At 37.1% G+C, this 27,539-nt stretch overlaps 2 protein-coding genes and 2 long non-coding RNA genes across 5 annotated transcripts in view; all 4 read left to right on the top strand.

Moving 5' to 3' along the window:
* fln (flightin) overlaps window positions 1-16,853 on the top strand; it is a 71,196-nt gene extending 54,343 nt beyond the window's left edge. For both annotated transcript variants that reach the window (XM_075303597.1, XM_075303598.1), the window contains exon 4: window positions 16,585-16,853. In XM_075303597.1, coding sequence (XP_075159712.1) covers window positions 16,585-16,717 — 133 coding nt within the window. In that variant the 3' untranslated portion in view covers window positions 16,718-16,853. The remainder of the gene's footprint in view (window positions 1-16,584) is intronic.
* LOC142232888 (uncharacterized) overlaps window positions 1-27,539 on the top strand; it is a 158,524-nt gene that overhangs the window by 89,393 nt on the left and 41,592 nt on the right. The gene's annotated exons all lie outside the window — the stretch shown is intronic.
* Window positions 22,925-23,958, top strand: LOC142236209 (uncharacterized). The gene is made up of 2 exons (XR_012721938.1): window positions 22,925-23,576; window positions 23,677-23,958. It is a non-coding gene; the product is annotated as an uncharacterized LOC142236209 (long non-coding RNA).
* On the top strand, window positions 26,483-27,075 carry LOC142233270 (N-acetyltransferase eco-like). The gene is made up of 3 exons (XM_075304121.1): window positions 26,483-26,752; window positions 26,827-26,972; window positions 27,044-27,075. The coding sequence occupies exons 1-3, from the start codon at window positions 26,493-26,495 to the stop codon at window positions 27,073-27,075; spliced, it is 438 nt and encodes a 145-aa protein (XP_075160236.1). The 5' UTR covers window positions 26,483-26,492.

The raw sequence follows: 27,539 nt of genomic DNA, 5'->3' as shown, positions 1-27,539 counted from the left end.
AATGAAATATTAAAGAAAAGTAATCGTGAAAAATGACGATTTTACACCCAGAAAAAAGTGCCTTCGAAACTAAAGGAAAAAATGTTTATAAATTTAGTTTATCCATTTTATTTCCATTAAGTTAATTTTTTGTGTGAAATAATAAAATTTACTTGTTTCAGTAAAAAAAAATCCTAAACTGAAAGCAGTTAGGAATAGTTCATTAACTAGAATAAGGCATGGCATTTTACTAATACTGTTTTCTTCGCTGGGTATAAGAATTTACTACTGAACAAGAAATTTTTATTCACTAAAACCAAGTTTCCTCAAATTTAGTAAAATTTCTTATAAAACGATAACACTGAACTCCTTTATTATAGAAAGCTTATCATACATACGAATAACACTTGGCATAGAAAAATATTTTAGTTCATTCGTACTAAGAAGTATTCAATCCTTTCAAAAAAAGGAAACACACTTGTTAGAATATAGGAAATTTTCCTATATTTCTTTTATCTACCTGTAATCGATACCTGTTATGTAATCGATACGTTTGCGCGTGGGTCGTTTTTATACCCTCCATCATAGGATGGGGGTATATTAACTTTGTCATTCCGTTTGTAACACATCGAAATATTGCTCTAAGACCCCATAAAGTATATATATTCTGGGTCGTGGTGAAATTCTGAGTCGATCTAAGCATGTCCGTCCGTCCGTCTGTTGAAATCACGCTAACTTCCGAACGAAACAAGCTATCGACTTGAAACTTGGCACAAGTAGTTGTTATCGATGTAGGTCAGATGGTATTGAAAATGGGCCATATCGGTCCACTTTTACGTATAGCCCCCATATAAAGGGACCCTCAGATTTCGCTTGTGGAGCCTCTAACAGAAGCATATTTCATCTGATCCGGCTGAAATTTGGTATCTGGTGTTGGTATATGGTCTCTAACAACCATGCAAAAATTGGTCCACATCGGTCCATAATTATATATAGCCCCCATATAAACCGATCCCCAGATTTGGCTTGCGAAGTCTCCAAGAGAAGCAAATTTCATCCAATCCGGATGTAATTTGGAAGATGGTGTTAGTATATGATCTTTAACAACCGTGCCAGAATTGGTCCATATCGGTCCATAATTATATATAGCCCCCATATAAAACATTCTCCAGATTTGACCTCCGGAGCCTCTTGGAGGAGCAAAATTCATCCGATCCGTTTCAAATTAGGAACGTGGTGTTAGTATATGGTCGCTAACAACCATACCAAAATTGGTCCAACCACACAAAAATTGGTCCATATCGGTTCATAATCATGGTTGCCACTAGAGCCAAAAATAATCTACCAAAATTTTATTTCTATAGAAAATTTTGTCAAAATTTTATTTCTAGAGAAAATTTTGTTAAAATTTTATTCGGTTCATAATAAAATTTTCATCATTGTCAAAATTTTATTTCTATAGAAAATTTTGTCAAAATTTTATTTCTATAGAAAATTTTGTTCAAATTTATTCGGTTCATTATCATGAGTGCCACTCGAGCCAAAAATAATCTACCAAGATTTTATTTCTATAGAAAATTTTGTCAAAAGTTTATTTTGTGAAAATTTTATTTCTATAGAAAATTTTGTTAAAATTTTATTTCTGTAGAAAATTTTGTCAAAATTGTATGTCTACTTTGTCAAACTGAATTATATACGTATTGGATCGATCTTTTTATACCCTCCATCATAGGATGGGGGTATATTAACTTTGTCATTCCGTTTGTAACACATCGAAATATTGCTCTAAGACCCCATAAAGTATATATATTCTGGGTCGTGGTGAAATTCGCCACGAATCGCGTTGTTATGGTATACGGAGAAATTGTTAAAAAATAATATTGTAAAATAATATAATATATAACAAATAAAATATTTGTTATTTTAAATTAGCGAGAAAAAATTTCGTTTTTTCAAAATTATTGAACATAAATAACAAACAATAAGTCTATCAATGTTCGTGGCTCGAACTTAATACCCACCTTTAAGGTGTGTATTAAATTCGATTTTAGCCACTAAAACCACAATTTTTTCAGACTACTTTTCTTTAGTAATCGATTTTAATGAATATAAACTTCATAAAAACTTGCGTTGGACTATTCCCCATCAAGTTATATTAAAATTTGCATCAAAGAAGTATAATTTTATACCTTTCTTACTAATTTATTTTTGATTTTAGAGGCTAAACTCGAACCTAGTACTCACATTTAGGTATGAAAACGACTTTTGTTTCCCTCCACTTTCCTGGAATATATGCTAAGTTTATACATCCTTTATGCCTCAAACGTCGAACGGAACGGACTTGTTTTTTAATAGCGGATAAAATCATCGTAATAAGTACCTACTACGAATTTCAAGTGTGGTGGGATATTAGGCCACCATGCAGAGAAATTCAAAGATATCCACTGGGTTGCTAACTTCAGTGCCCAGTGAACGGGTATCGACTGGAGTTATAAATTTGGGCAATGACCAAGAGTTAGGCCCAATTAGTCGACCTGTAGACGGGTCGACAGGTGGCGACAATTTGACAAGTCGAACCTTTTCCAAGGTAACGGCATCAAAAGGAGGTAATCCCTCACGAAAGAGATTCAAGGAACGCAGAAATGCTTTGTTTATCCTAAAGAAATTAGGATCAGTCGACCCAAGCACGTTGTCGGCTAAACAAAGCGATTTCTTAAAATGGGCTCAAGGAATTCTTGAGGCTGGAAAAAAGGAACGATCACCGGATGAGCTGCCATCCTCAAAAAGGGATCAACGATCGTTTGCCTCAGTTGCTAAAGACAGCCTTGTGATGGCTATCATAAATAAAGGAGCATTGGACGGTATGGTTCCAAAGCAAAAATGGGGGGAAAATGAGAATGCTTTGTCTGGCGTCTACTCACAGGTGCTGGAAAAGTTTCCCGGCCCAGATCCTCGACACCAAGAGGCTGGTTGGTATCAAGGACGATTTAAGCTAGTCGCATTTGAGGACCAGAGGTCTATAGAATGTTTTAAAGCTGCTTTGATTAGTCGAGAAGAAAGACATACCGGCTAGACCTAGAGCACATGCGTGGATACCTGCAAACCCTTCTGACCCTGAATCCATTCTAAATAGACTGAAACGATGCAATCCAGATTTTCCAACAGCTGATTGGAAGGTTGGCCGTTTGGATGAAGTGGATGGACCAAGACGGCATGCAGTGTTTATATTGAACACTCAGTCTTTGCCACATCTAGCAAAGTCCCAGACCCGTGTATGTTATGGCTTTCATTATATCCAAATGAAGGTATATAAAAACGATCAGCTAAAGGATTCAGAAATGGACAAGCCTCTGTCTGAATCAGAAGTAAGCGGATCCTCTTGCGAAGTCGAGGGAGATACCAAAGTTGAAGACATGGATAGACACCGTATGCGAGAGGAGGTTTCTATTGCCTCAGAACTCACCAAAGTTGAACCTATGGTTATTGCGAGAGTTACCGAGATCTCTGAAGAGAACATTCTTGATGACTCGACTGAAGCGGCTGATGTGACGGTTGTTGAAAATCTCGATTGTCCTACTGATCCTCCAGATAAATCTTCATCATTGTAAGGCTGCATGTGCTGCCTTAAAAGTTCTCCTGATGAAAGGGGACATAGATATAGTTCTTATTCAAGAACCATATGTTTATAGAAACAAAATATGTGAATTAAGTACTCCGGTGTTCAAACTATTGCAGTATACTGGTAATGATGTAAATGGAGCCTGTATAATTGCTAAAAACGAGCTCAACTTGTTTCTGCTTCCTTCAATGTGCAATACAGACACTGTCGTTGCCAGTTTAGAAATAGCGAAATGCAAATATTGGGTATCTTCGGTCTACATGGGACATGACAGGGAGATGCCTCCATATGCCGTTAAGACCTTAGTGGAGGAGTCACTGAAAACAAAGACGAAACTCATTATGGGATGCGATGCGAATGCGCTTCATAGTATATGGGGAAGTAGTGATACTAATGCAAGGGGAGAGTCGCTAATAGAGTTTATTTTGCGTACTAATCTGGTAGTTTGCAACAAGGGAGATGCCCCAACCTTTGTCACTAAAAACAGGCAAGAGGTTTTGGACATCACCAAGAACTGAATGAAATGATATCTGAGTGGCAGGTTTTAAGTGAACACAGCTTCTCAGATCATCGCTACATTAGTTTCAAATTTGATGTTCATACCACCAAGACCATATTTCCGCCAAATGTTAGGAAACCTGACTGGAATAGGTATAGGGAATCGTTCAATATGATGATACCGGAAATACCAGAGACAAATATGAGCCTGTGCAAGATATCGAACACGCAGTGGAGCGGATTACTAAGGCCTTCAACATCTCACTGAAAGCTGCATGCCCTAGAGGAAAGCCAAGGGGGAAACATCGACCACCATGGTGGTCTACGGAATTAAGTAATATGAGGAAATCCTGCAGGAAGTTCTTTAACAAGGCAAAGTCCACCAGAGCCCCTGAGGACTGGGACGCTTACAAGAAGAATCTGAGACGATACAAGCGAGAACTGAGAAAGGCTCAGCATAACTCTTGGAATGCTTACTGCAGCAGTATTGAGAATACGTCGGAGACTACGGAAGGTTCTAGCATCCACCAACTCCGCTCCAGGTTTCATTAAAACATCGGAGGGCAATTGGACAACGTCCAGTGAGGAGACGCTGGAGGTACTATTGGACACACATTTTCCTGGAAATCAGACGGTTGAACCATGTACTGGCGGTGCCACAGTTGCTCAGCGGTCGTTTTCTGTCGAGGAAATTGTATCGGAAACTAGAATAAGACGGGCGCTAATTAGCTTTGGACCATTCAAATCCCCCGGACCTGATGGAATTACTCCGGCGGAGTTACAAGCTGTAACTGACAAAATTATCCCCTGGTTGTCGGTGATATATAAAGGATGTATCAACTTATCATATATCCCAGGAAAGTGGAGGGAAACAAAAGTCGTTTTCATACCTAAAGCGGGAAAAGCCTCTCACTCGAGGGCGAAGGATTTCCGACCAATCAGCTTATCCTCATTCCTACTTAAGACTATGGAGAGGATGATAGATATTTATCTCAGAACTAGCATCGATTCAAGTTTGTTCTCGAAACGACAGCATGCATACTCGAAGGGCAGGTCTACTGAGACCGCACTACATGAACTAGTCAGCTTTATTGAAAGCTCACTATCTGTCAAAGAATACACAATCGTGGCGTTTCTAGACATCGAAGGGGCGTTCAATAATGTCCATCCGAGCTTGATATTAAATGGAATGACAACTCTGAATGTTGATCCATGTATACTCAGGCTGTTAGACGAACTGCTAATGAAGAGACGTATTTCAGCCACACTAGGACAAGCAAACATACGAAGGTATGTGAACAGAGGCACTCCCCAAGGAGGAGTTCTATCACCTCTTCTTTAGAATGTTGCTATAAATAGCCTTCTGGTTACTCTAGAAAAAGAAAGGATAAAAGTGGTGGCATACGCAGATGATGTGGCTCTGGCAGTCAGGGGAAAATTCTCATCCACAATCAGAGATATTATTCAGAGGGCCCTCCGGATGACTGAGAAATGGGCGAAAGACAATGGTCTTGGGGTAAATCCTGCAAAGACAGAATTCGTCATGTACTGCAAAGATAGCAAAACTCCCACGTTTAGGCCTATTTCCTTAGGGGGTATTGAAATTCCCTTTGGTGATTGTGCAAAATACCTTGGCGTTATTTTGGACAGGAAGCTGAACTTTAAGCTTAATATTGAAGAAAGGGCGAGAAAGGCAACTGTAGCTTTGTACTCGTGCAAAAAGGCAATAGAAAAAAAGTGGGGACTAAAACCAAAAATTGTGCATTGGCTATACACGGCAGTGGTTAGACCTATAATGCTATATGGTGTTGTAGTCTGGTGGCCGGCACTTCAGAAACCGACTTGTTTAGATAAAGTTCAGCGTATGGCGTGTTTGTGTATTTCAGGCGCATTCAGCAAGACAGGAACAAATTCCCTTAATGTCATGCTGCATCTATTGCCTTTAGACATTTTGGCCAAACAGTTAGCTGCAACAACGGCTGTGCGGTTGCGCGAACTATCGCTGTGGTCGGAAAAAGGTTACGGTCACAGTTCTGTCCTCAAAATAATGCCAGATGTGCCTAACGTAGTGGATTACACTTTGGCGAGTCCACTTTTCGACAAAAAGTTTGAGACTCTAATCCCCAACAGTGAGGCGTGGTGCACACAGACCCCGGGGAATAAAGAATATATAGATTTCTACACTGATGGCTCCAAATTGGATGGACAAGTGGGGTTCGGAGTATATTCTAATGATCTGGAACTTCGAATAGCGAAAAGATTACCTAATCACTGTAGTGTTTTTCAGGCTGAAATATTAGCAATAAGAGAGGTGGCGAATTGGCTGAGAAGTAATGTTCCAAACAATGTGGGCATTAATATATACTCAGACAGTCAACCTGCAATAAAATCCTTGGACTCTGTGTTCCTCAACTCGAAAACGGCCATCGACTGCCGCAAATCTCTCAATGAGATGGCTGAGCAGTACAATATTCACCTAATATGGGTGCCTGGCCATAGGAACATACCGGGGAACTGCGAAGCGGATGAGTTGGCAAGGCTAGGGACTACCTTACATATTCCAGGGGAACTAGAATTTGTTGGTATGCCCCTAGCTACCTGCAAGCTCATGCTGCGTGAGAAGGCTGTTATGATGGCAAATGTTCGATGGGAGAATTGCAAGGGTTGTAACGACACCAAGCAAATATGGCCCATTTCAACTTAAACCGCACACTAGATATGCTAATGTTCTCCAGACGACAGATATCACTCCTGATATCTGCTATAACGGGTCGCTGCCTGATAGGCGATTTTGCAAAAACTATTGGCGCGAAATATAATGACTATTGTATGAGCTGTCATGATGCGGAGGAAAAAGAATCAATTAATCACCTCTTGTGTGAGTGTCCTGCATTTTGTGTAAAGCGCAAGCAACTTTTAGGAGCATATAGGTTCAGATTACTGGCGGATTTGGAAAACGTTAACTTAAGCAGTCTGCTAATGTTTTTGGAACAATCTGGTTGGTTCAGCAAAGAAAAATAATCAAGAAGGTTCAGCGGTTATAACTAGAAGTGCCCATATGTAATAGGTACTTTTAGTTAATGTGGTATCACAATGGACTGAATAGTCTAAGTGAGCCTGAATCTTAATCGGGCTGCCACTTTAACCTAACCTAACCTAACCTACATCCTTTATATATCACCGTCAACCAAGGTATAATTCTATCAGTCACTGCTTGTAACCCCGCCCAAAACTATTTGGAGCCCATTTTATTCTAGATTCCGGTACAATTTCCTCGATAGGAAATGACCGGTGATCCGCCGCCAGAACATGGTTCAACCAGGAAAATGTGTGTCCAATAGTACCTCCAGCGTCTCCTCACTGGACGTTTTCCAATTTCCCACCGATGTTTTAATGAAACCTGGAGCGGAGTTAGGTTAAAGTGGCAGCCCGATTAAATTTCAGGCTCACTTAGACTATTCAGTCCATTGTGATACCACATTTAACTAAAAGTACCTATTACATATGGGCACTTCTAGTCTTAACCACTGAACCTTCTCTATTATTTACTTTTGTGGAACCAACCAGATTGCTCCAAAAACATTATCAAACTGCTTAAGTTAACGTTTTCCAGGTCAGCCAGTAATCTAAAGCTATATGCTCCTAAAATTCGCTTACGCCTTACACAAAAAGCAGGACACTCACACAAGAGGTGTTTAATTGATTCCTTTTCCTCCACGTCATGACAGCTTATACAATAGTCATTATACTTCGCACCTATAGTTTTTGCAAATTCGCCTATCAGGCAGCGACCCGTTATAGCAGATATTAGGAGTGCTATCTGACGCCTTGAGAACACTAGCATATCTAGTGTGCGGTTTAAGTTTAAATGGGGCCATATTTGCTTGGTGTCGTTACAAACCTTGCAATTTTCCCATCGAATATTGGCCATCATAACAGCCTTCTCACGCAGTAAGAGCTTGCAGGTGGCCAGAGGCATACCAACAGATTCTAGTTCCCCTGGAATATGTAAGGTAGTTCCTAGCCTTGCTAACACATCTGCTTCACAGTTCCCCGGTATGTTCCTATGACCAGGCACCCATATTAGGTGAATATTGTACTGCTCAGCCATCTCGTTGAGAGATTTGCGGCAGTCTATGGCCGTTTTTGAGTTAAGGAACACAGAGTCCAAGGATTTTATTGCAGGTTGGCTGTCTGAGTATATATTAATGCCAATATTTGTTGGAACATTACTTCTCAGCCAATTCACCACCTCCCTTATTGCCAATATTTCAGCCTGAAAAACACTACAGTGATTAGGTAATCTTTTCGCTATTCGAATTTCCAGATCTTTAGAATATACTCCGAACCCCACTTGTCCATTCAATTTGGAGCCATCAGTATAGAAATCTATATATCTTTTATTCCCCGGGGTCTGTGTACACCACGCCTCACTGTTGGGAATTAGAGTTTCAAACTTTTTGTCGAAATGTGGTTTTGCCAGGGTGTAATCCACTACGTTAGGCACATCTGGCATTACTTTGAGGACCGAACTATGACCGTACATTTTTTCCGACCACAGCGATAGCTCGCGCAACCGCACAGCCGTTGTTGCAGCTGACTGTTTGGCCAAAATGTCTAAAGGCAATAGATGTAGCATGACATTAAGGGAGTCTGTTCCTGTCTTACTAAATGCGCCTGAGATACATAAGCTCGCCATACGCTGAACTTTATCTAAACAAGTCGGTTTCTGAAGTGCCGGCCACCAGACTACAACACCATATAGCATTATAGGTCTAACCACTGCCGTGTATAGCCAATGCACAATTTTTGGTCTTAGTCCCCACTTTTTCCCTATTGCCTTTTTGCACGAGTACAAAGCTACCGTGGCTTTTCTCGCCCTCTCTTCAATATTAAGCCTAAAATTCAGCTTCCTGTCCAAAATAACGCCAAGGTATTTTGCACACTCACCAAAGGGAATTTCAGTACCCCCTAAGGAAATGGGCCTAACCGTGGGAGTTTTGCGATCTTTCCAGTACATGACTATTTCTGTCTTTGCTGGATTTACACCGAGACCATTATCTTTCGCCCATTTCTCAGTCATCCGGAGAGCTCTCTGTATAATATCTCTGATTGTGGATGGGAATTTTCCCCTGACTGCTAGCGCCACATCATATGCGTATGCCACCACTTTTATCCATTCTTTTTCTAGAGAAACCAGAAGGTTTTTTATAGCAACATTCCAAAGAAGAGGTGATAGAACTCCTCCTTGGGGAGTGCCTCTGTTCACATACCTTTGTATGTTTGCTTGCCCTAGTGTGGCTGAAATACGTCTCTTCATTAGAAGTTCGTCTAACAGCCTAAGTATACCTGGATAAACATTCAGAGTTGTCAGTCCATTTAATATCGAGCTCGGATGGACATTATTGAACGCCCCTTCGATGTCTAGAAACGCCACGATTGTGTATTCTTTGACAGATAGTGAGCTTTCAATAAAGCTGACCAGTTCATGCAATGCGGTCTCAGTAGACCTGCCCTTCGAGTATGCATGCTGTCGTTTCGAGAGCAAACCTGAATCCACGCTAGTTCTAAGATACATGTCTATCATCCTCTCCAGAGTCTTAAGTAGGAATGAGGATAAGCTGATTGGTCGGAAATCCTTCGCACTCGAGTGAGAGGCTTTTCCTGCTTTAGGTATGAAGACGACTTTTGTTTCCCTCCACTTTTCTGGAATATATGCTAAGTTTACACATTGTTTATATATCACCGTCAACCAGGGGATAATTCTTTCAGCCACTGCCTGTAACTCCGCCGGAGTAATTCCATCAGGTCCGGGGGATTTGAATGGTCCAAAGCTATTTAAGTTAATGGATGCTAGTACCTTCTCTAGTCTGGAAGCCTCGGACATATTCTCACTACTGCTACTGTAATCAATCCAATAGTTGTACTGAGCCCTTTTTAGTTCTCGCTTGTATCCTCTCAGACCAAGAGTCAGGCCCAATTAGTCGACATGTAGACGGGTCGACTGGCGGTGACACTTTGGCAAGTCGAACCTTTTCTAAGGTGACGACATCAAAAGGAGGCAATCCCTCTCGAAAGAGATTCAAGGAACGAAGAAATGCTTTGTTTAACCTGAAGAAATTAGGATCAGTCGACCCAAGCACGTTGTCGGCTAAGCAAAGCGATTCCTTAAAATGGGCTCAAGGAATTCTTGAAGCTGGAAAAAGGGAACGATCACCGGATGAGCTGCCATCCTCTAAACGGGATCAAAGATCGTTTGCCTCAGTTGCAAACGACAGCCTTAAGATGGCTATTATTAATAAAGGAGCATTGGACGGTATGATTCCAACGCAAAAATGGGGGGAAATTGAGAACGCGATGTCTGGTGTCTACTCAGAGGTGGGAAAAAAGTTTCCCGGACCAAGTCCTCGACAGCAAGATGCTGGATGGTATCAAGGACGATATAAGTTAATAGCTTTTGCGGACCAGAGGTCTATGAATTGCTTTAAAGCTGCATTGATTAATTAATTGGTGAAGTTTGGGAAGGAGCCGCTCTGGAGTTAGTCGATAAAAAAAGACATACCGGCTAAACCTAGAGCACATGCATGGATACCGGCAAACCCTCCTGATCCTGAGTCAATACTAGAGAGACTAAAAGAATGTAACCCAGATCTTCCAACCGCCGATTGGAAGGTTGGTCGTTTGGATGAGGTGGATGGACCAAGACGACATGCCGTGTTTATATTAAACATAGAGTCGCTGCCACATCTAGCCCAGACCCAAGGACGCGTAAGTTATGGCTTTCATGATATCCATATGAAGGTATACAAAAGCGATCAGCCAAAGGATTCCGAAACGGACAAGCCTCCGGTAGAGTCATCAGTGAAAAAATCTCCTAGCGAAGCCGAAGGAGACATAAAACATGCAGACTATGGCGAAAATCATATGCGGGAAGTCTCAAGCCTCGCCAAAGCTGAACCGCGGATTGTTGCGAGAGTCACCGAGATCTGTGAAGAGGAAGCCCTTGATGACTCAATTGAAGCGGCTGATGTGACGGTGGTTGAAAATTTGGATGGTTCTACGGTTCCTCCAGATAAATCTTCACCATTGTAAGGCCGCTTGTGCTGCCTTAAAAGTTCTCCTGATGAAAGGAGACATAGATATAGTTCTTATTCAAGAACCATACATATATAAGAACAAGATCTGTGAATTAAGCACTCCGGGTTTCAAACTTTTGCATAATACCGGTAACGATATAAATCGAGCATGTATAATTGCTAAAAACGAACTAAACTTGTTTCTACTTCCTTCATTGAGCAATGCAGACACTGTCGTAGCCAGTCTAGAGATATTCACATGCAAATATTGGGTATCTTCGGTCTACATGGGACATGATAGGGAGATGCCACCCTGTGCCGTTAAGACCTTAGTTGAGGAGTCACTAAAAACAAAGGCAAAACTCATTATGGGATGCGACGCAAATGCACATCATAGTATTTGGGGAAGTAGTGATACTAATACAAGGGGAGAGTCGCTAATAGAGTTTATTTTGCGTACTAACCTGGTAGTTTGCAATAAGGGAGATGCACCAACCTTCGTCAGCAGGAACAGACAAGAGGTTTTGGACGTAACGTTGACCTCTCCGGAACTGAATGATAAGATATCTGAGTGGCAAGTTTTGATGGAACATAGCTTCTCAGATCATCGCTACATCAGTTTCAGATTGGCTGTTCGTACTTCAAAGACCATATTTCCGCCAAATGTTAGGAAAGCTGATTGGATAGGTATAGGGAATCATACAATTTGATGATACCGGAAATGCCGGAGACAAATATGAGCACTGTGCAAGATATCGAACACGCAGTGGAGCGGATTACTAAGGCCTTCAACATTTCACTGAAAGCTGCTTGCCCTAGAGGAAAGTCAAGGGGAAAAAATCGGCCGCCATGGTGGACTACTGAGTTAAGTAATATGAGGAAATCCTGCAGGAAGCTCTTTAACAAAGCAAAGTCCACCAGAGCTCCTCAGGATTGGGACGCTTACAAGAAGAATCTGAGAGTATACAAGCGAGAACTGAGAAAGGCTCAGCATAACTCTTGGAATGATGCAGCAGTATTGAGAATACGTAATAGCATCCACTAACTCCGCTCCAGGTTTCATTAAAACATCAGAGGGCAATTGGACAACGTCCAGTGAGAAGACGCTGGAGGTACTATTGAACACACATTTGCCTGGAAATCAGACGGTTGAACCATGTTCTGGCGGTGCCACATGGGCTCAGCGGTCGTTTCCTATCGGGAAATAGTATCGGAATCTAGAATAAAATGGACGTTAAATAGCTGTGGGCCATTCAAATCCCCCGGACCTGATGGGATTACTCCGGCGGAGTTACAAGCAATGACTCACAGAATCATCCCCTGGTTATCGATGATGTATATAGGATATATCAACTTAGCATATATTCCAGGAAAGTGGAGGGAAACAAAAGTCGTTTTCATACCTAAGGGTGGGTATTAAGTTCGAGTTTAGCCGCTAAAATCGTAATTTTTCACGATTACTTTTCTTTAATACTCCATTTTAAGGAATACAAACTTTGTAAAAATTTGCTTTGGGATATTCCCCATCAAGTTATAATGAACTATGCAACAAATATGTATAATTTTATGACTTTTTTACTGATTTAGGTTTGACTTTAGTGAAAATTAGCGGCTAAACTCGAACTTAATACTCACCTTAAAGTGGGAAAAGCCTCTCACTCGAGTGCGAAGGATTTCCGACCAATCAGCTTATCCTCATTCCTACTTAAGACTCTGGAGAGGATGATGGATATTTATCTTAGAACTAGCATCGATTCATGTTTACTCTCGAAACGACAGCATGCATACTCAAAGGGCAGGTTGTATTAATGTCACCACTTCCCCATATACTATGATGTACATTTGCATCGCATCCCATAATGAGTTTTGTCTTTGTTTTCAAAGACTCCTCAACTAAGGTCTTAACAGCACATGGAGGTATCTCCCTATCATGTCCCATGTAGACCGAAGATAGCAAATATTTGCATTTGACTATTTCTAAACTGGCAACGACATTATGTGCATTGCACATTGAAGGAAGCAGAAACAAGTTACGCTCATTTGTAGCAATTATACATGCTCGATTTACATCTTTACGACCATCGTGGTGCAATGGTTAGCATGCTCGCCTTGCATATACGCGCGTTCGATTCCTGCTTCGACCGAACACCAAAAAGTTTTTCAGCGGTGGATTATCCCACTTCAGTAATGCTGGTGCCATTTCTGAGGGTTTCAAAGCTTCTCTAAGTGGTTTCACTGCAATGTGGAACGCCGTTCGGACTCGGCTATAAAAAGGAGGTCCCTTGTCATTAAGCTTAACATGGAATCGGACAGCACTCAGTGATAAGAGAGAAGTTCACCAATGTGGTATCACAATGGACTGAATAGTCTAAGTGAGTCTGATACATCGGGCTGCCACTTAACCTAACCTACATCTTTATCAGTATATTGCAATAGTTTGAACCCTGGAGTACTTAATTGACATATTTTGTTTCTATAAACATATGGTTCCTGAATAAGAACTATATCTATGTCCCCTTTCATCAGGAGAACTTTTAAGGCAGCACAAGCAGCCTTTCAATGGCGAAAATTTATCTAGAGGATTCGTTCGTTTCAACAACCATCACATCAACCGTTTAAATCGAGTCATCAAGAATGTTCTCTTCACTGATCTCGGTAACTCTCGCAATAACCATAGGTTCAACTTTGGTGAGTTTTGAGACAGTAGAAACCTCCTCTCGCATACGGTGTCTATCCATGTCTGCATCTTTGGTATCCCCCTCGACTTCTCAAGGAGATCTGTTTATTTCTGATTCAGACAGAGGCTTGTCCATTTGTGAATCCTTTAGCTGATCGTTTTTATATACCTTCATTTGGATATAACGAAAGCCATAACATACACGGCCCTCAGACTTCGCTAGATGTAGCAAAGACTGAGTGTTCAATATAAACACTGCATGCCGTCTTGGTGCATCCACTTCATCCAAACGGCCAACCTTCCAATCAGCTGTTGGAAGATCTGGATTGCATTGTTTCAGTTTATTTAAAATAGATTCAGGGTCGGGAGGGTTTGCAGTTATCCACGCATGTGCTCTAGTTCTAGCCGGTATGTTTTTCTTCTAGACTAACTCTCGCTCCTTCCCAAACTTCACCAATTAGTATCAACGCAGCTTTAAAACATTCTATAGATCTCTGGTCCTCAAATGTGACTAGCTTAAATCGTCCTTGATACCAAACAGCCTCTTGGTGCGAGAATCTGGGCCGGGAAAGTTTTCCAGCATCTGTGAGTAGACACCAGACAAAGCATTCTCAATTTCCCCACACTTGTGCTTTGGAATAATGCCGTCCACTGCTCCCCTGTTAACAATCGCCATCACAAGACTGTTTTGCCACAGAGGCAAACGATCTTTGATCCCTTTTGGAAGATGGCAGTTCATCCGGTGATCCTTCCCTCTTTCCAGTTTCGAGAATATCTTGCGCCCATTTTAAGGAATTGCTTTGCTTAGTCGACAACGTGCTTGGGTCCACTGATCCTAATTTCTTTAGGATAAGCAACACAGTTCTGCGTTCCTTAAATCTCTTTCTTGAGGGATTACCTCCTTTTGATGTTGTTACCTTTGGGAAGGTTCGACTTGTCAAAGTATCGCAACCTGTCGTCTACAGATCGACTAATTGGTCATTGCCAAAATTTATAACTTCAGTCGATACCCGTCCACTGGACACGGAATTTAGCAACCCAATGGTGGCTTAATTTACCACCACACTTGAAATTCCTAATAAGTACTTATTATGATGAAATAATCCGCTGTTAAAAACAAGTCCATTCAGATCGACGGTTGAATGAGGACGATGGTAAGAATTACTTCAATTCTACTAGCGACCTGTAACATATTTCCTCATATTTCGAAGTATACATGGATATATTTCCACATTTTCTCTGCTTTAAAATTCCCACTTGATGAACAATGTTCCAATTTGACTGACAATCAAAGTGGCAATATGGCGGCTGACATTGTTGTTTTTGTAATGCTGAAAGTACTTTCCCTAATATACCCATAAGCGTAGGAAGGCCTCTGGGGAGGGGGCTTAGACCCCCCCCAGAAAAAATGTAGCCCCCCCAGAATTTGAAAACCTATTTACGATTTTACATTTTTATAAAAATTAAACAAGTATATACAACCGCACAAAGTTCCGCTAAAGACTTTCATGCACAATCGAATTACTTGGGTTGTGGTAGCAGTTGCCGATGGCAATGTTTGAAGTCTGATATTTATGAAATAGAGCTGTGATTGAACTTATGGTTTAGTTGACTAACTAACAGCATGTTTCTGTATGTCGAACGAGTTCAATCGATCGACTGAAATGCATAGAAACATCTGTTTTTGGTTATAAATTCTGCTGTTTGTTTCCATTTTAGTCGACATACAGAAACAGGTTGTAAAGCTCCTTTATTATATTGTTTAGTCTGGTTTAGTCATCTTAATTAAAAAATAGTAATTGGTATTAAAACTATTCTTCCATAAATTAATATCTTAATAATGCTGCAAAAAAGCGTCGCCAAAAAAGAAGTGAAAATGTTCTTTTTGGGTCCGGAAGTGGTGCAAAATGGGCGGAGAAGCGATGCATGTAATAGGAACTCGTCATAGAACGAATGTCCACCGTTTCAACAGCCGTTGCAATAAATTTGCATCACTTCTTACGGTGTGATTCGAATTCCGAATTTTGAATGTGAATTAAAAAATTGTGTGATATTTTCCCAAATAAATAATTTTTATTTATTCGTTTTTTTTTTGATTTTTGGTCGACCTTTTGTTAGAATTATATAAATATTTATAAAGACCTCGAGCTTCAAGAAACATTAATTTATAATAATTTTTATATTTTTTATGATTTTTAATGAATTCTAACGCTTGTTTGAATATTTTCAAAAATTATTGATTTTTCTATAATGGATTTAGCATTTTTGTGGCAAAATTTGAATAATTTTTACCATTTTATTTATTCTTACTCTTTTTTTAAACTATTTGAAAAAAGAAAACAAAAATTACGCATTAAAATATGAAAAAACTGAAGTAAAAAACTTCATGTGTAGTTAATATAATTAACTTCTTTGTGAGGACATTTTTGGAAGTGCTTTTAAAGTTGTGCCTTTAAAACAAATCCCAATTTTTTTTTGCTGGGAAAAGTGTGGAACTACTTCTAGTTGCTTTATTATATATTATTTTGATGTCTATTTTTGTATTCTTTTTTATGAAATAAAACAATAATTGAACCTATAAGTTCAGTCTATAAATTTTTAGCTAGGGGGGCTATAGCCCCCCCTAGGAAAATTGTCTAGCTACGCTAATGAATATACCTCGCCCATAATACTAGTAATGGTATTTTAATGTGAGATATTATTTTAAAGTTAATAATTTTTCAATTTATTTTCAGTGCCCGAGGAATGGATTTTGAATCGTCTATTAAAAGAGACCATCAATTAATTCAGACATTAGCTGCTTCAATTCGCCCTCATAACTATCACACCAAAGCATATATCAACCAAAAGTATGCGAAGGTTCTATAACTCAGTGTTATCTTCAGTTGTTTTCAATGATGTAAATATTCTTCTATTTTATTTGTAAGTTTATATTGTACTAAATCATGTTAATTTAGAGTTCATTGCATAAAATAAACTTGTGAGAAAATAGTATTACTAAAAAGTTTGTTGTACATTCTGCCCAGGTACATGCCTAGTTAAGCCCACAAAGTTTGGACCGTTGATGACTAAAATAAGTTATATGGTCAGATGAAACAAAAATAATCCATTTTCCATCCATGCAAATGATTTGAATATCACTGTATATGGGAGCTGTATCTAAATCTGACCCAATTTCGATGATTTTTCCGGTGTAGTAAGTACTATAGAAGAGTACATTGTGCCAACTTTGAGTAACATCAGTTAATAGGTTAGAGTTTTATTGCTATATTTGGCAAAATCGAATACTTGCACGTACAAAATCGGACAATATATATATATATATATATATATATATATATATATATATATATATATATATATATATATATATATATATATATATATATATATATATATATATATATATATATATATATATATATATATATATATATATACAGTCGAAGCTCTGTTTAACGAATATCCCATTTAGCGAAAATCCAATTTAACGAATGTCAAAATTCTTAACATTGAGTATTCTAAATAACGAACAATTGAACAAAATTTACGTTCGATTTAACGAAAAGGCTTTTAATCTTAAGAAAATAAAAAACAAAAAATCAGCAATATATGACGATTGTGAGAATGGCTTAAGTCCTTAGGAAATGTCCACAAAGTACGGCATTCCCAAGATATTTAAATTCCATTAAAATGTTTGAAAACACATATTCAATGGCCGGGTAACTGGTCCCGCCGGGTAACTGGTCCCGCCGGGTAACTGGTCCCGCAGCTTCGCTACGGGAAATGTATCTACAACAGAGCCGGTCCAGGACTACTCCCTGGTGTGAATAGACCAGTTCCAGTTCTGGCCGAAACGTATGGAAGGGACCGGTCACTTCAACACGGGTTTGTCATTGACGGGGATAAATTTACACTGCAGGCCACGGATTGGACTCATTCCAAACTACATGACCTGGGAGAACTGAGTAGGGCTAGACAGGTCCTCATGAACCAGTCTGGGACAAACCCTTAGGTACCGGAATTATTTTGATCATCCAAATTGCACCAGAAAGAAAAACTTTTGGACATAGGCCCATAGGTAAATGTCTAGATAAAATAAAATTTTAAAATAATGAGAGTATAGGAATCAATAAAATATATGAAAATTTAAAAACTACGACAAACACGAGCACTGGTACTAGTCCTGTGATAGATCCGTTAGTGGCAATATTTCGTAGGATTGCCAGTTGGACAAGTGGTGAATTTTTCTCTTAATAATGAGTGCTACCCGATTCTATATTTAGCTCAATAACAAGGAACCTCCGTCTTATAGCTGAAGAGAAACTATAAAATACACAGGAATGTCAACATCATTAGTGAGAGGGATAAACTACCCCTGAAAAACTTTTTTGGTGCTTGGTCGAAACGGCAATCTAGCGTTGAGAGTACATCTATGCCGGCAGGAGCAGCAGAGTAATGGTGCATGTAGGACGTTTTAGGAAGATGTTACTATGAACACTACCTATGCCTGGCCCATCTTGAAACCGGGGACTGGAAACAAATTATGCAATTCGTCTAAGAAGTTAAGAGCACACAAATTATGACATGGGTGTATATAGGCCCCCATACGACAGCGAATCTTGGATCCTCTTTTTAATCTAACCTAACCTAGATATATCAAGTTCATCAGGATTATTTTAAGTATTATTTTTTAAGTATCTCTGTGCTTTAATTTTTTCAAATGATTTTCAATAAAAGTTAACATTTAATATTCCCGTTCGATTTAACGAATTTTTCTAAATAACGAAAGAGCCTGACAATATATCGTTCGTTAAACCGAGCTTCGACTGTATATATATATATATATATATATATATATATATATATATATATATATATATATATATATATATATATATATATATATATATATATATATATATATATATATATATATATATATATATATATATATATATATATATATATATATATATATATATATATATATATATATATATATATATATAAGTGAGCTATATCTAACTCTTAACCGAATAAAATTTTGCATATTCCAAGGGTATTAAAAATAATTACTTTGTGTTAAGTTTGAAGATGATCGGTAAGTAAATAAGAGCAATATGACCCCACTTGTTGAAATCGGACGATACATATATGAGGGCTATTATGAATTTGATCCAATTTTTTTTTTCAAATTCAATAGCGTTCATGCTTGTGCCAAAAAACCCTGAGAAAGGAATCCTGCAAACAACAAATACATGGACGACACAGAAGATGAGGAGGATGTCTAAAATCAATATTTCTGGTAGGCACATATTTTTGCAGATCAAAGTCATTATACCCTACCCACTATGTGGTTTATGGCAATAAAAAAACTGATACTTAGAAAATTAACAATTAAGGAAATTCACTTCAGTGGAAAATATTTCAGCCATTAACAAAAATTGCATTAAAAAAAATATAAATTTTGTATACCAAGCATTATACGAGTATATCCAGCAAAAAAAAAGTTGCCAAAAAAGTAGTTTGGATACCCAATTTTTGATTCGGAAGTAGTGCAAACTTGGATCATCTCCAATGAATTTTACATGCACCCTCACAAAAAATCGCTTCTGTAACATATACTCCCAAACATATTTTGCTTCAAGCATATACCTTTTTGGGTATTGCTCAAACATTTATATGTTTGATCTCTACCAATATATAATATGTTTGAAAGCATATTGGTCTAAACAATATATGTTTGGGTAGTCTAAGTTCCAAACATTTTGTATTTTTGCATCCAAATTCAATAATGTTGTCTTTCAAAAAACAATATGTTATTATGTGACCATATAATATGTTTGGAAGCATTTTGCACCCAAAAATATTATATGCTTAAAAAAATTCTCCCAAACAATATTGTGCTCAAAATTTTATTTATTTATTTATATATTTACAATCATAATGAATTATGAAAATAAACAGGTAATATAGGTGCTAACAACATAGGTTTTCGACCTGAATGCTCAAAATTTTGTTTCTGCCCAATTGTATATTCCCCGACATCTTTCTCACTTCCACGAGATTTTTTAGTTCTTAGCACCTCTTTCTGTAATACAAACATTGTAGAAGAAATTATTCAATTTTATGATTTTTTTATTTTAATTTTACCTTTTGCCGGGCGGGGATTCGAACAGCGGACCACACAGTTTGTAAGGATCAAAGAAGTAGCTGATCAATTGCCCAAGGAAAAATAAAATGTTAATTTTGTAATAACAAGCAACAACCACCAACTTAATTCAATATCGCTCCCTGTTAAATAGCGCTCCAAGCTATTAAACACATATATGTTTATAGGCTATTTCTAAATTAATATATGTTTGCATCCAAGCATATTATATTTACAAACATTTTATGTCCCAAACATAATATGTTCTAACATATTAACATAAATGTCCCAAACATATTATGTTAGTTTATGAACATTATATGCTTGCACTCAAAAATATTGTGTTTAAAAATTTGTGTTCCAAACATATAATGTTTATAGCCAAACATATGAAAAACAGTCTTTTTCATCCGTGTGGGGTTGTCATAGGACGGAAATACTCAGATTTTTTTGCATCTTTTGCACGGCTGTAAAAGTTATGCCTTTGAAGTTCTTACTGTTTTTCTATGTTTCGATGTAAAACTTGTATGTTTGGAATTCAATTATTTAGCACATAATTTTTAAGTGCAAGCATATCATGTTCATATACCAACATAACATATTTGCGACATATATGTTAATATGTGTGGCTGCAAACATATATAAATTTAGAAATTGATGATTGCCTATAAACATATATGTGTTTAGAAAGAGACACCGAGAGAGTATGCTGCAAGTAACAAATGGAAGTAACCATTAAAAAGACACAAAGAAAAATCCATTAAAAGTTTTTTGTACCCGTGTATGCCTAAGGTGAAACATAATATGTTTGAACAATACAAACAATATTTTGATTACAGAAGCGACTTTTTTGACTTAAGAAATTTAAAAAGCCAACATTTTTATTTTTTATTAAGTTTTTATTTTCTTATTATTTAATTTTTTCATTTGAAAAAATGGTGTTGAACCAAGGTTTGTTGACACCATAACTGAACACCCTAGCACACTCAGCCACAAACGACATTAAGCCAATTAAGCATCGAAACGTCAATTAAAAGGTTTGAAATATGATCGTAATATGTACAGTAATCCCTCGATTTACGTTGTCTTGTTGTTGTCTTGTTTACGTTGTCAAATGTTTTGTTCCATCAAACTCCGATTTACGCCGTCGATTTTTTTGCCCACTTTATCAGAAATGATAAAGTGCTTGGAAGAATTTTTCCCAAAGACGATTGTGCTCATTTCCTAACATACTCGTAATTTTCACTTCCACGAAATATTTTAGTTCTTGGCACCTTTTTCTGTAAACCAAATAATGTTGTATAAATTATTCACTTTTATAATTTTTTTAAATTTTACCTTTCGCCTGCACGGAGAATCGAACCGAGGACCAAACAGTTTGTAAGCCAATACATTATCCCCTGGACTACGTAGGTGTTAGTCACCAGTAGATAATTATCGTTATAAGTTACATTTATATAGCATAGTTTGCAGAGCCCACGAGCCCATGCAAACATAACATTATTTAACAGAAACATACATTTGTTTGCCACGTGGAGCAGTGGTTAGCATGTCTGCCTTGCATGCAAAGGGACGTGGGTTCAATCCCTGCTCCGACCGAACACTTTTTTTTTAAATTACACATTTATATTTATACTATATTAAATTTTTATAATGAAACTTCGAAATGTGGATTATTAATGATTTATAGTCAGTAACAGTGCTTGATATAAACGAAATTGACTGATTTTTGGATAAAATATTATTTTTTTATTGCAAAAATAACAATTTTGTAACAAAAAACTGTTTTTGGTACAAAACTTTAAAATTTGGAAGGTATTCAAAAACTCTAACAAAAGAAGAACTTGGAGTCGAGTATAAACATACATAAATAATTTTATAATATAAACATAAATTTAGTTAGGCGTGAACAGTTTTTTACTAGCATTTAACACCATCGCTCTAAAATGCCTTTTATTTTTCATTAATAATTCATTTTAAAGAAAATAAACTTTTTAAATTGTTTTAGCTGCAAAACTCGAACTTAATGCCCGCTTTTATATTTGAAGGTGTCCGTCAACTCCTCGTGGACTACTTATTAATAAAGTGGAACTAAACTTTGTTTTTATACATTTTAATGTGTAATTTTTCACTATTTCCTCCTTATTTCATTTTACTGTCCCAACTCTAAAAAGAGTATAGTGTCCTTTCGTTATTTTTATGAAGACCCCTGATTTCTTTTAACGAACCAAGAAAAAAATTGTGCCCATAATGCCAAAATGATAAACAAAACGAATGTCCACACATACATAAAATGCTGCTCTCAAGGCGAAAACATATGCTGTTTGTTTTTCAAATGTCTATTCTCTTGGTTCCGAATGTCTATTTCAAATTAAATAATATTTAGACTTAAGCATATCAATTTTTTGGCCTTATCATAAAACAGTTTTCCGAAACAACATACCAGCGGTTTCACAGAAATTGTTCTCTTTTGATTCTTTCGCTGTGTTATGTTGATATCTTTCGTCAACTCTCCCGGTTTCCATCTCTATTTCTTTCTCTATACTCTCTCTGTCGCTTTGAATAAAATATCACAACATATGTATGTTTAGTCGAAATTTGTAAATTTATGTGTGTTTGCATTCACACATATGAATTTTATGAAACATTCATGCCCCAAACATAATATATTCTAACATATTAACATAGATGTCCCAAACAATTATTGTTAGTTTAGGAATATTACATGTTTGCACTTGTGTGTTTTAAAATTGTGCCCGAAACACATTTTGTTTATATCGGAACATATGAAAAACATATTTTTCTAACAGTGTAAGTACAATAATGATGCATCAAAACATTTTTTTTTTTGAAATTCTTACCGAAATTACTGAATTACTTTTATTTTTGAAGTTTTTTCTTATGTACACGCACATACATACATAAATGGACTTAGGAGTAAGTATGATCAATTTTTTAATTCGGTTTACGTCGTTTGATTAACGCCGTCAAATTCCGGAACCAATCACGATATAAATCGAGGGATTACTGTAACTACATCTCGAGATGTTCTTTATTAAAGGTGGGTATTAAGCTCGAGTTTAGCCGCTAAAAACATCATTTTTTCACGATTACTTTTCTTTAATAATCCATTTTAAGGAATACAAACTTTGTGAAAATTTGCTTTGGGCTTTTCCCCATCAAGTTATAATAAAATTTGCAACAAATATGTATAATTTCATGCATTTTTCTTACTGATATTGTTTTCACTTTAGCGGTTTTAGCGGCTAAACTCGAACTCAATACTCACCTTAAAGGTGGATATTAAGTTCGGGTTTAGCCGCTAATTATTTCGCGATTTTTCACGATTACTGTGGGCTATTCCCCATCAAGTTATATTAGAATTTGCATCAAAGAGGTATAATTGTATACTTCTTTACTGATTTATTTTTAATTTTAGCGGAACAACTCGAGCTTAGTACTCACCTTGAGGTGGAATTGCATACCATCCGGCCATACGTGCGTACATTATATTCGAATGCGTTGACGAATATGATTTTCCAATTGAGTTACACAGCATGCGTCAGAGCACAGGTTGTATTCCACGTCTCTGTTTTTTATGTTTTTTGTATTCCACGCACTTTTTAAAGTATAGGTTTTTAACTTCCTCAATAATTCTTCGTTCCTATTTTAGATTGCTTTTCGTTTATTGATTTGGTTACCTCCCAATAAACACAGGATGGTATGCACCAACTTTTCAGTTTGAGGTTTTCAACATAAATTCGGCTTTATGACACCAACAGGAAGGAAATCGAATTATCTATGCAAAAGTGTTTACAAATAATGTTTAAGATATTTAAAATTTTTGTTGTTTTGTTCTTATTTGTTGATATGTTTAATAAGACTATTATTTTTCAATTATTATTGTAGTGTATTATTTTGACGAAAACGAATAAATTATACAAAATTCATAAAATGTTGGCTTTGACTTTCAATTAGAAATGGGGATATCATTTATCCAAATTTTGGTTGAAAAGTATTTTCAACAATGTTAATTTTTAATTTGACTCGCATCGAAAATTGTTTGAGAAATTATTGAGTAGCGATGCATTTCAATTTGAGGATAACACTAGAGAAATTATTGCTAATGTGTGGAATTTTACTGTTGGGGGTAATGTCTGTCTGAGAACGCGATTTCTCAACTTGAAAAAATGTTTGAAAATTTGTTGAAATTTAGAATTTTTCAACCTTTATGTTTATTGGGCTGTTGTCAACGTATTGACAAGTTAAAAGTTCGTCAACTTCATGAGTCATATGCATTTTTGTCGGCGGTGGCTGACACTAAATTTTTGCCTCCGTCGGCGGCGGCTTGACAGCTAAGCCAATACAAATTTGTCCATTCGGCGGCGGACAATTATCCATAATAAAATCAATTTGAAGTTATTCGAATGGTAATGAGATTAGTTGTACAACCAATCTTACAATCAAATTTACATTTCATTCAAATTTTCTATAACACTTTGAAATAGATTGATTGTGAGTGAACAGCTTAAAATTTTGGCAAAAATGACAATTATTAATACATTTTTCCGATTTAAGCCGACATTTTTGATAAATTGGCGGCTAAATTTGAGTCGACATATTCGGCGGCGGCGTCGATTGGCAAAAATGGTCGGCGGCGCGACACGGCGGCTTCATTCTCTGGTCATATGCGTCCATTACGTTGAAATGTAACTCAAACAAAAGTATTTCCCATATTTTAACTTTTTTTGACAATAGCATATAACCTACGTTATGGACATGGTTGCCGCATCCATTTAATGCTTATATAGAGCATGTAATTGCCGCGAAAACCATGTATTTTGTCTTTGTAAAAATAGTTTTCGAGCGGAGAAAAATGTATGGTGGCAATAAGCATTTGAATGGTTCTCAAATACCGCAAACATGTTCTATCATTTAAATGATAGAATTTGAGACCATTAAATGGTCGGGAAAATCATGTACCTGACCATTCAATTTTTTTACTTTTTTACAGGAAAAAAGAGTATTTTTATAGGTTAAGTATAACCATAGGGCTATTTTCTTTTTGCACTGGATGGAACTTTTGTATGTGATTCGTTGCACTGGTGTTCTATCCAGTGCAACTATCAGTGCAAGTCGCACCAGAGTTACCATGGTAAGATAATTTTGTAGTTGTCAAAATATGAGTTGGCAACTACAAAAACTGGATTGGCAACTACTGAAAATATCAAACGAAAATAAATAACAAACATGTCGCAGAAATTGTAAGTACAAGAAATATTTCTAGATTTTGTTTAATAATTTATTTATAAATTATAGGAAACGAAGAGGGTGGACCAAATCTGAAACGCTCCTTTTTTTATCGTGCTATAGTGCAAGGAAAGAGGATATTGAAGATCCTCGTAGAGAAATAAGCGCCTATTCATGTGTGTTGGAGGACATGATTTTTCAAGGGTTTAAGGTTAGAATCATATTTACAATTTAATATTTAATACATCCCATTTACTAGGATACCAGCATAACGCCAGAAAGCCTGGAAAATAAAATGAAATCTTTATTAAGGGCCTATAAATCTGCAAAAGACAATGCTGGGCGCACAGGCGCTGGTGCTACTTGTGTTCCATACATGGATGAATTGGAAGAGTTGTTTGGAAGGCAGCCAACAATTTCCAACTAACATTCATTAGATGTAGGAATAGAACAAAGATGTACTCCTGCAAAACTTTCAGGTATTTTAGTGAATTCAGTTCTTTATATTGGGGTTTGATAAAATTGTGACCCTTATAGAAAGATAGAACTATTGTCTAACAAATGCTTAAATAGCTAGGTTAGGTTAGGTTAGGTGGCAGCCCGATGTATCAGGCTCACTTAGACTATTCAGTCCATTGCGATACCACATTGGTGAACTTCTCTCTTATCACTGAGTGCTGCCCGATTCCATGTTAAGCTCAATGACAAGGGACCTCCTTTTTATAGCCGAGTCCGAACGGCGTTTCACATTGCAGTGAAACCACTTAGAGAAGCTTTGAAACCCTCAGAAATGTCACCAGCATTAAATAGCTAAGCGTAAACCTCTTTCTTTATGTTTTAATACCAGTGGAATCTTATGAAAATATGTCTATTGAAATTCTCTCCGAGGGCGAATATGAATATAGCCAAGTTGTATATGAAACTCCACTATATTCCCAAACCACAATTTCGAAGGCGGCAAAGAAAATTGCAAAAGACGAGAAAAATGCAAATGAGAGGTTGTCAACCATTGGCTGTGCCAGAAACTAAACGAAAACAACCTCGCTCCTGGAATGCAGGCAGGCAGGTCATGATCAGTATCAAATAGATGCTGGACAAAAAGAGTTTGGAGCCCACCAGTGCAAACAATGCAGTCCATGAACCCGAAGAAGAAAAACTCCATCGTGATTTTCACGCCTCTCTTCATGTTTTGCAATTTAGGGGTTGGATAGATGAGGACATCATGGCCATATATCCCGAATGGGGCCCGATGGTCGCATTATCCGCTTAACAGAATCAACTGCCTTGAAACGTAAGGAACGTCTAATGGATATATTAAAAATTGTCGATAAAAAGCGGGGCTTTTCGTCGTACATTGTACCAAAAACGTTTGTTGCCTATTTCGCCGTAAGAAAAATGCAAATTGTGGGCTCATGTTTGGTCCAACCACTGGAAAAGGCCAACAAATATATGTGTGTGGATGGTGTTGATTGTTGTACAGAAGAACAATTTGAAGCCAAGTAAGTTAAACCTTCAAACAACAAATGAAAACAAACAAACGAGTAAAAAATTCTTAATTTCCTTCCGATTTTAGGTGTGGCATTTCACGCATATGGGTTTCCCCTTTACATAGGCGATTCCACATCGCTACCAAATTGATACAAGCAGTGCAATTAAATACGATATATGGTGAAGAAATACCTTTGGATAAAATAGCCTTTAGTGCCCCCACTGAAATGGGTAAAAATTTCGCTCAGAAAATTACACAAACCGATAACTTTTTGGTTTATCAATAAATTGAAAATATGCAGATAATTTAGAGATTGTTACTCCATCGATATAAGACAATTATGCTGGAAATCAATTGGTCTATTTTTAGATTTTATTTTGCATGTTTATCATTTTGTTTTTTTTTTTTTTTATAGAAATAATGATGCCCCTAAACTTTATATTTATGGAATTAAGATCAGAAAATGCCTCATTTTCATCTGTCTGTTAAAAACAATCGCTTTTTAGTTTAAATCTTAAAATATAAATTTTACATGGCTATCAGGATGATGGGGTAGTGTATAGAGTATTTACTTGCTCCCCCATCAGGATTACCTATTAAATTTCTTTGTATAGTATGGGCAATTATTTTTGCATTCAAAATGGATTTTTAAATATTAACGCATAATCTATAGTAACATATCCGAAATATATTTGAACTGTACATAAAAACCATTCGCTTTGAATAATCATCATACAAAAATGTTAACGTTCTTTTTATTACTCCAAGTACACATAAAAAATACTTTTTAGCAACAC

This window comes from Haematobia irritans, chromosome 4 (genome assembly GCF_050003625.1).
Source record: "Haematobia irritans isolate KBUSLIRL chromosome 4, ASM5000362v1, whole genome shotgun sequence".
In the NCBI taxonomy this organism is placed as follows: Eukaryota; Metazoa; Arthropoda; class Insecta; order Diptera; family Muscidae; genus Haematobia; species Haematobia irritans.
The sequence above is the reverse complement of the archived record's forward strand: the minus strand, read 5'-3'. Positions and strand labels throughout refer to the sequence as shown.

Excerpts from the sequence above, each read along its gene's own strand:
- LOC142233270 (XM_075304121.1), top strand. The coding sequence starts at position 26,493 with ATGGGGCCCGATGGTCGCATTATCCGCTTAACAGAATCAACTGCCTTG. Across the intron at positions 26,753-26,826 it reads GAAGAACAATTTGAAGCCAA|GTGTGGCATTTCACGCATAT; the intron begins GTAAGTTAAACC and ends TTCCGATTTTAG. Across the intron at positions 26,973-27,043 it reads TAGTGCCCCCACTGAAATGG|ATAATTTAGAGATTGTTACT; the intron begins GTAAAAATTTCG and ends GAAAATATGCAG.